The sequence below is a fragment of the Chiloscyllium plagiosum genome, chromosome 35, assembly GCF_004010195.1.
Source record: "Chiloscyllium plagiosum isolate BGI_BamShark_2017 chromosome 35, ASM401019v2, whole genome shotgun sequence".
In the NCBI taxonomy this organism is placed as follows: domain Eukaryota; kingdom Metazoa; phylum Chordata; class Chondrichthyes; order Orectolobiformes; family Hemiscylliidae; genus Chiloscyllium; species Chiloscyllium plagiosum.
In genome coordinates, this window is record NC_057744.1 from 6669187 (window position 1) to 6678942 (window position 9756).

Here is a 9756-nt window from a genome sequence, read left to right on the forward strand (position 1 = left end):
ATTTTAACCATGCGATAGTGGTTGACCGACAGCAATATGGTTCCAAGTCAGGATGGTGTTTGGCTTGCAAGGGAACTGGTGAGGGGGATGTTCCTATGTATCTGTTGTCCTTGTGCTTCTAGCTGGAAATGGTCGTGGGTTTCGAAGATACTGCCTAAGGATCTTTGGTGAATTTCTGCAGAGCATCTTTGTAGATGGTACACACACTGCTGATAGTGAATGTTGGTGGAGGAAATGTATGTTTGTGGGTTTTTAATCAATCAAGTAGGTTGCTTTGTCCTGGATGGTGTCAAGCTTCTTGAATGTTGGTGGGGATGTACTCATCCAGGCAAGTGGGGAGTATTCCATCACACTCCTGACTTGTGTGCCTTGTCGATGGTAGACAGGAGTCAGGAGGGGAGTTACTCGCCACAGTATTCCTAGCCTCTGATCTGGTCTTGTAGCCATTGTGTTTATGTGGCAAGTCCAGTTGAATTTTTGATCAATGGTAACTCCCAAGATAGTGGGAGATTCAGTGGTGGTAACACCATTGAACGAAAGGGCACTCATCAGGTTGTCTCCAATTAGAGATGATCATTGCCTGACATTTGTGTGGTGTAAATGTTACTTGCCACTTAACGGCCCTACCTCGATATTGTCCAGATCTTGTTGCATTTGAACGTGAGCTGTTCCAGAAGCCTAGTAGAGCTACAAGAGGACAGGGAGTTAAATCAAAATAGTGTAGGAGGGAAAGGTAATGTGTTCCATATCCCACAGTGATCGCCTCTCTCTAAGGTGTGAAGAATCAAGCTTTTTAATCCATGATTAACTCATCCAAATAATACACTGAATGAACATATTATAAGCATTACCTACTAAGGGCAGTGCAGCCCAAAATGGGGTTAAATTAAAATGGACGTGGAAGGGGAGATTACGCACTCTAGCCTCACAGTGTCACCTCTCTTTGTTATATTACCCCACCAAATGACCAATGTTACTTTTTTTTACTTTATCCTCCACCACTGAATCACTAGGGTTTCTGAATCAATTTCCAATTTACATACAAAACTCATCAGGGGTGGAGCAATTACAACAGAAGTGAGGGAGACAAGAATGAGACGAAATCAAAATAGAGTTGGACACCTCTCACTAAATGGATATTTCCTAATCAACCTGTTTCACACATGCACACACACACATGCACACACACACACATGCACGTATACATGCACACACACACACATACATGCACACACACATGCACACACATACATGCACACATGCATGCACAAGCACACATACATGCACATACACAGACGCATGCACACATACACACATGCACACACACATGCACATACACATACACTTGTACACATACATGCACATACACACGCACACACACATACATACATTCATGCACATAAACACATGCACACATACATGCACATACACATACACACATGCATACAAACATGCACATAGACACATGCACACATACATGCACGTGCACACATATATGCACACAAACATGCACAAACACACCTGCACACGTACATGCACACATACATGAACATACACACACACGCGCACACATACATGCACATACACACATGCACACAAACACAAACATGCACAAACACACATGCACACACATGCACACACACATACATGCACAAACACACATGCACGCACACACGCACACATTCATGCACATACACACATGCACACGTATATGCACATGCGCACATGCATGCACACACACAAACATGCATATACATACATGCACACATACATGCACATACACACATGCACACATACATGCACATACACACATGCACACATGTATGTGCATGTATGTATGCATGTGTGTATGTGCATCGCTGTGTGCATGTGTGTATATACATGTTTGTGTGTATGTATATGTGCATGTATGTGTGCATGTGTGTTAGTGCATGTTTGTGTGCATGTGTGTATGTGTATGTATGTGTGCATGTGTGTATGTGCATGTTTGTGTGCATATATGTGTGCATGTGTGTATGTTCATGCATGTGTGCATGTATGCGTGCATGTGTGTGTGCATGTGTGTTTGTGCATGTATGTGTGTGCGTTTGTGTGTGCACGTGAGTTCGTGCATGTCTGTGTTTATGTGCATGTATGTGTGCATGTCTGTATGTGCATGCGTGTGTGCATGTTTCTGTACCTGTGCATATGTGCATGTTTGTGTGCATGTGTGTATGCGCATGTGTGTGTATGTGAATGAATGCGTGCATGTGTGTATGTTCATGTATGTGTGCATGTGTGTACGTGCATGTATGTGTGTGCATGTGTGTATGTGTATGTGCATGTATGTATGCATGTGTGCATGCACATGTATGTGTGCATGTGTGTGTGCATGTGTGTGTATGTTTGTGTGCATGTTTGTACATGTATGTGTGCATGCGTGTGCATGTATGTGTGCATGTGTGTGCATGTGTGTGCATGTGTATGTATGTGTACATGTGTGTATGTGCATGTTTGTGTTCATGTGTGTGCATGTATGTGCGCATGTGTGTATGTGCATGTATGTGTGCATGTATGTGTACATGTGTGTATGCACATGTTTGTGTTCATGTGTATGTGCATGTATGTGTGCATGTGTGTATGTGCATGTATGTGTGCATGTGTGTATGTGCATGTTTGTGTGCATGTATGTGCATTTGTGTGCATGTGTGTATGTGCATTTGTGTGCATGTGTGTATGTGCATGCACACATACATGTACAAATACATGCACATACACACACACATGCACATACATACATGCACAAACACACATGCACACAAACATGCACATACATATGTGCACACATACATGCACATACACACATACATGCACACATAAATGCACATACACACATGCACACAAACATGCATACACACAAACATGCACATACACACATGCACACATACATGCACATACACACATGCACACATACATGCACATACACACATGCGCACACACATGCACACATACATGCACATACACACATGCACACATACGTGCACATACACATATGCACACATACATGAACACAAGCATGCACATGCACACATGCATGCACATACACACATGCACACATACATGCACACACATGCACACATACATGCACGCAAACATACACACACATGCAGACACACATGCACACATACATGCACATTCACACATGCCCACAAACATGCACATACACACATGCACACATACATGCACGTACACACATGCACACACATGCACACACACGCCTCTGGAGCAGGTGAAATTTGAGCATGGGCTTCCAGGTCCAGTCCACTGGCTGCCATGGTGATTTTGAACCCATGCATTTCACAGCAATAACCTCGGCCTCTGGATTAGTTGTTCCTGTGGCATTACTACTCCGCTGTCACCATTACTCAATTGCTAAAGGAACTTCAGAGTGGAATACAGGCCGCACTGGGATTTGAACACAGGATCATATCGTTTACTAGATCAGTGCATTAGATTTGAAGAGTGAGTGCTGGAAAAGCGCAGCAGCCGGGCAGCATCCAAGGAGCAGGAGAGTCGACATTTCGGGCATAAGCCCTTCATCAGAAATGTCCCCAAAACGTCGACTCTCCTGCTCCTCAGATGCTGCCTGGCCGCTGTGTTTTTCCAGCACCATACTCTTCGACTCTGATCTCCAGCATCTGCCGTCCTCACTTTCTCCTAGATCAGTGTATTAACCAACTAGGCCCCAACGTGGCTGATGGCCTTTCTCTCTAAGTGGCTACTATTGGAATCAATCAGCTCAGTGATGTTATTGTACACCTTGGAGCAGACAGCCTGGAGCCCATAGCTAGGGACATGACCATTGGAACCATTTAGAGTGATAGAGACATAGAGATGTACAACATGCAAACAGACCTTCAATCCAACCCATCCATGCCGACCAGATATTCAAAATTAATCTAGTCCCATTTGCGAGCATTCGGCCCTTCCCCTTCCTATCCATGTACCCACCCAGTTCCTTTTAAATGTTGTAATTGTACTGGCCTCCACCACTTCCTCTGGCAGCTCAAATAACATCAAAGTACCCTGGAGAAAACCAGCAGGTCTGGCAACATCGATAAAAAGAGAAACAGTTAACATTTCACTTCCAACACGACTCATAGGAGTAGTCATATGGATCTTCACACAAGAGTCATTGGAAGTGAAAGAGATCCAGCATTTGCAGTCCTCACTTTCCCCTCAGTGGAAGTGAAAGACTAACTCTGTTTTTCTCTCTCCACATACACTGAGAGCCTGCTGAGTTTCTCTAGCACTTCTTGTTCTTTCTTAAAAAAAACCTTTCAGATCTCCAGCATTTGGAACATTTTGCTGTTATTGTAGATTTTGGAATCTGAGTCATCAGATAAGGATGACAAGTAAACTTCTCAAAACACACGAATTAAACCTGTTATTTTATGACAAACTATTCATCACCTTTACAATTTAAAGAAAGAATAAACCAAATTAATTGCTTGAACTCACTTTCTCTGGACTAATAAGGATATAAGTTGTCTGTTTGCGAAGCCAGTAACAACCATATTAGTGTCAGTGTCACATTGGCTACATATTCTAAAGAGCAAGATAAGAGGTGCTGTGCTTTGGGTGGGTTAGCTCAGGAACGATGCAATCTGCAGTCAAATAGACATTTTAGTGAAATAAGGGAGCAGAAGGGGGGAAGACGGGGTGGGGGGTGTGGCTCAGCAGGAGTCAACGCCTTGCACTGAACAAGGAAGAAAACTGAGTAAATTTTCCTGCTCCTCGGATGCTGCCTGAACTGCTGTGCTCTTCCAGCACCACTAACTGGAGCGAAGGGAAACGGTACAGAGCTGAGTTGCACCTGAGCAGAGGCGGAGAGAAGCAGTTTCATTGCCCGTGAAACAATGGGCTGCAAATTGTTCTCTCTGAAACCCATCACCAGGACGCGTGCGACCCTTCTCTCAACATTCTGAGGTATTAAAAGCAAGATAATTTGGCAAGTGGCTAACAAAGTTTGTAAAAAAAAAGGACCTTTACATCATCTCAGAACTAAAGAGACAGATACAGCAAGATAAGACCTTGGATGTGCCTGGAAAACGCACAGTAACCTGCATGGCTTCCTCCTGTTTTATCTCGGCTTTATCCCCCAGTCGCAAGGTACAGTCTGTGATATTTTATGTGCATTTGATGCAGATGTTGTCGTCATTTTAAGACTGCAAAGATCGCAAATGTTATCTCGAAGCATACATTAAAATTGTGGGCGAGACCTATTGTTCCATTTATTATTTATAACGGGAATTAAGTGTCTGTCATATGCGTGTAAATCTACATCTCTTCCCCTGCAGTAAATCTACAAATCTACAAAGTAGATTTACTGGCGGTGTTCCAGTTGCAATATTCTGAAAGCATTTAACCTGTACAATGTGCATTTCAATTGTAAGAACAATCCATGTTTAACACACTTTGGTGATTGCACAGAATTAATACAATTTTTTTAAAAAAATCTTGGATTCGTTGTTCAGTTCCCCTCTTTCCCACCCAAAGGATCAATATATTGAGCCCCTGTCCGCTGGGGATTAAAAATTGGTTGCTGATGGCTTGTGACCGAGAGTAACCCCGAAGTTTTTTGACCGAGAGTAACCCCGGAGTCTGCAGTGAATTCCGAAACTGCAGAGAGAAGTGCGGAGCTCCTATCAGCATCGCTTGTACTGAGTGCAAGGCAACATCATTAAAGCAAGTCCTGCCCAGATTCAGCGCGGTTTCAACCATTCGGTCCTCGACCACAGCATCAGCAACTTTCGATTTATATCAGGTCGCGTTTTTGTGTTCCATTTAAAAATCTATTTGTCTTTCTTACACACACACACACACACACACACACACCTCTTCCCCTGCAGTTTGCCCAGAAACAAGTACAAACTTGAATCAGAATCTCCAGGTTATTCGTCCCATCGAATCGACACCGACTCCCCAGAAGAGCATCCCACCCATCTCTGCATTTCCCCCAGCTAATCTAGCTAGCCTGCACATCTCTGGACACCGTGGGCAATCTAGCATGGCTAATCCACCTAACCTGCACATCCTTGGACACTATGGGCAATTTAACGTGGCCATTGCACCATTTTTGTGGGAGGAAACTGGAGCAAACAAACACAGATAATGTGCAAACTCCACACTGACAGTCGCCTCAGGGTGGAATCGAACCCGGGTCCCTGGTACTGTGAGGCAGCAGTGCTAACCACTGAGTCCCCGCACAGTCCAAAGGGAGGGGGTGAATTGTGATAGATTTTGGAGCAAGGGTTATGGTTCCCCTTCACTTTGCTGAAAAACTGACTTATTTCATAGCATTGAATGGATACAAACCGGTCTTGGTGCGCTTCATAATAAGGAGGCAGCCTCAGGTTGGCATTTAGACATTTTTGAACACTCCTCTTACAGTGTCAGCTGTGGCCCAGTCTGAGTCAGAAAGTTAGGATTGAAATTCTACTCTGGAGACTGGTGTTCAAGCAATCTCGGCCGATGTTCCAGTGTGCTACTGAGGTGCTCCAGCAGATGCTCCAGCATCTGCAGTCCTCACTTGCTACTGAGAGAGTACTGCAGAAGATCATTGGAATTGCAAGCACATGTGGACTATTTGGTCCCTTGACCCAGGTCTGCCATTCAATAAAATCATGGCTGATCTGTTTGTAGTTTCAAGTTAATTTCCTTGTCTGCCTCCATCAAAAATCTGACTATCGCAGTCTTAAGTATAATTATTGAAACATAAAAGCATAGAATGTAAAAGTAGGAGTAGGCCCTTTCAGCCTGCTCCACCTTCCATGTAATCACAGCCAATCATCCTGTTCAGTCCCCTGTTCCTACTTTCTCCCCATATCCTTAGGTCCCTTTAATCCTAAAGAAATAAAGCTACATCTTTCTTGAAATGACCCAGCTTCTACTGCTCTCTGGGGCTGTGAATTCCACAAGTGAACAACCCCTGAGAGAGAACAAATTTTGTGTTGGTCCTGAAATCCTGTTCTGATGAAGAGTTGCCAGCTAAAGTTGACATTGACAGTTGAACAGCCAGTTTCACAGTCCTCAGTTTTGCAGACAGGTTGAGGGACTGTAGTTTTGATTTCTTTTGACTGTGATCGGTTTCCAGAATTCGGGGTGAGAGAAGGACCTTTTGTTGCCTGGTTTTCCTTTTATGTGGATGCTAGCTGCTGCCTTCTGGTGCTCAGAGTAGGAGATTGTCTTTACCTGCAATGCAGAGGTGACTAGGGGATAGTTCTTCAATAACAGTGACCTTCACAGCATACTAACACTTAAACCTGGACAGGTACACAAAAATGTTCAAAGACTGACTTTTTAAAACCCTGTCCTTGTGTATTGTTTGAAGGTATATATACCAAAATATCTGCAGCTTGATACATTATCAGCTTGCAGTTGAGTAGGGATCATCTGCACCTCATTATCATTGTAGTCATAACATCACAGTCTGGTCTGTTTTGAATTCCCCCATTTGAAGGAGTTGTTAGTTGAAAGTTCCCTGAATAGCCAATGGTGTGACAATCCATGGATTCTCTCCCGCTCTCTTGCTCTCTCGCGCTCTCTCTCCATCTTGCAATTCCAACATAATGTCCACACTGCTTCAGAGTTCAGACCATTGGTCATGACAGTGTCCATTGCCTCCCTCTCTGCAGAGCAGAGGTGTTATATTCAGACAATAATGGGCATCAGATGATGTCAACCCTCTCTTAGCAATGTAGTACAAATGTATTGCCTCACCATTGCATGACAGATCAGTAGCATTAATCCCAACAGTGGTGAGATATTTTCAACTAATTAGGTTTTGATTAGAATTATGTATCAGCAGTTTAAAAAAAATTGAAATATTCTTTGTAGGTTATTTTTGTTGTTTCAATGTTTACATTCTGTAATTAGACTCACAGTTTTGTTTATTTTCTCCTTTAGTTGTTTACATAGCTCCTTCCTGCAGCTTCCTCTGTTGAGAATCTGAAGAAATCCTGTTGCTCTGTCTTTGTTCCTTTGCATTTGTTGACTGTAAATTTATTTTAGTACAGCTGTTTGTAAATGGACCCAGTCAATTAAATTAGTTTTGATCAACTTTGTATATACAATAACGGTGAGGTCAACGAGCTCTTCAGTGCCAAGTTTTTTTCCCTTCGTCTCCTTAAGGTGGTGATTCATAATTGGCAAGCTCCATCTTGATTAAAATTCCTCCTGCATCTTGCCTCATCCTAATTGCTGATGACACAATGTTAGGCAGCATTGTAGACCATGCAGATGCCATAGATGCTATGCAATTTCAAGGGGTTTTTGATAGACTAAGTAAATGGGCAAAGCAGTGGCAGATGGAGTTCGGTGTAAGCTGTGTGAGGTTATCCATTTTTGACCAATGAAGGATAGATCAAGGCACTACCGAGATAGTTTGGAGTTAAATACAATGAATGACCAAAGTGGTTGGGGTGCAGAGATCTTTAAAATGTCATGAACAGGTGCAGAAAGCGAACAAAAAAATTAATGAAATGCTGGCCTTTATATCCAGATTTGGAGCACATGGATGTGGAGGTTGTGCTGGATTTATACAAAATCTTGGTTAAATACCACATGGAGTACTGTGAGCAGATCTGAGCACTACACCTTAGGCAGAATAGATTGGCCTTGGAGGGAGTTATGCCATAGATTTACAAGAATGATACCTGGACTTCATGGGGTTATGAGAAGACATTACACAAATTAGACTTTTTTTTTCTAAAGTTTGAAAGGTAAAGGGATGATTTGATCGAAGTCTTCAAGTTGTTAACAGGAAAAGACAGGGGAGATAAATCATTTCCACTGGTTGCGAATTCTAGAACTAGGAGCATAGTCTGAGAATTGGGACAGAGTGTTCAGGAGAGACATTAGGAAGTACTTCCACACACACAGGGGGGGAGATGTTTGGAACTCTTTTCCACAAATGGCAGTTGATGCTGGATCTGATATTAATTTTAAATCTGAAATCGATACGTTTTTGTTTAAGCAAAGTCATTAAGGATTAGGGCCAACGGCCTATGGAGTTCCGCTAAACATCAGCCATGGTCTCATTGAACAGCAGAACAGAGTCAAGAGGATGAATAACCTGCTCCTGTTCCTATGTTCCACAGCCATTTCAATCATATCTGTGCCTCAGTTCTCAAAAGGTACAGTCCTTTTGATGAGCTATTAAGCAAGATTACCATCTACTTTCTCAGAAAATAGGAAGGCATCACTTAAGAGAAACGGAGTTAAATCCAGTGGGCTGGTCAACATATATCCCTCACTCACCATTACTTTAAAGATAATTATCTGGTCATCGTCATGTTGTTGTTTGTAGGAACTTAAAAATGCTCAGATTGACTGTTGTGTTCCTATATCAAACATAATTACGGGGTGTAGGTTTGCTCGCTGAGCTGTAGGTTTGATATCCAGATGTTTCATTACCTGGCTAGGTAACATCATCAGTGGCGACCTCCAAGTGAAGCGAAGTTTTTGTCTCCTGCTTTCTATTTATATCTTTCTCCTGGATGGGGTTCCTGGGGTTTGTGGTGATGTCATTTCCTGTTCGTTTTCTGAGGGGTTGATAGATGGCATCTAGATCTATGTATTTGTTTATGGTGTTGTGCTTGGAGTGCCAGGCCTCGTAGCCCTACACATGGATGAAAAAAAAACACCAATTCGACTGGGACAATACATCTATCCTGGGACAGGCTAAGCAAAGACATGCCAGAGAATTCCTAGAGG

General features: G+C 42.9%; 1 protein-coding gene across 2 annotated transcripts in view; it reads left to right on the forward strand.

Moving 5' to 3' along the window:
• The first annotated feature begins 4739 nt into the window (after nt 1–4739).
• The window catches only part of abcg4a (ATP-binding cassette, sub-family G (WHITE), member 4a), a 144014-nt gene continuing 138997 nt past the window's right edge, over nt 4740–9756 (forward strand). The window contains exon 1 of one of the 2 annotated variants that reach the window (XM_043676571.1): nt 4740–5151. In XM_043676571.1, the coding sequence (XP_043532506.1) occupies nt 5107–5151 (45 nt within the window). In that variant the 5' untranslated portion in view covers nt 4740–5106. The remainder of the gene's footprint in view (nt 5152–9756) is intronic. The other variant, XM_043676572.1, reaches the window with a different exon arrangement.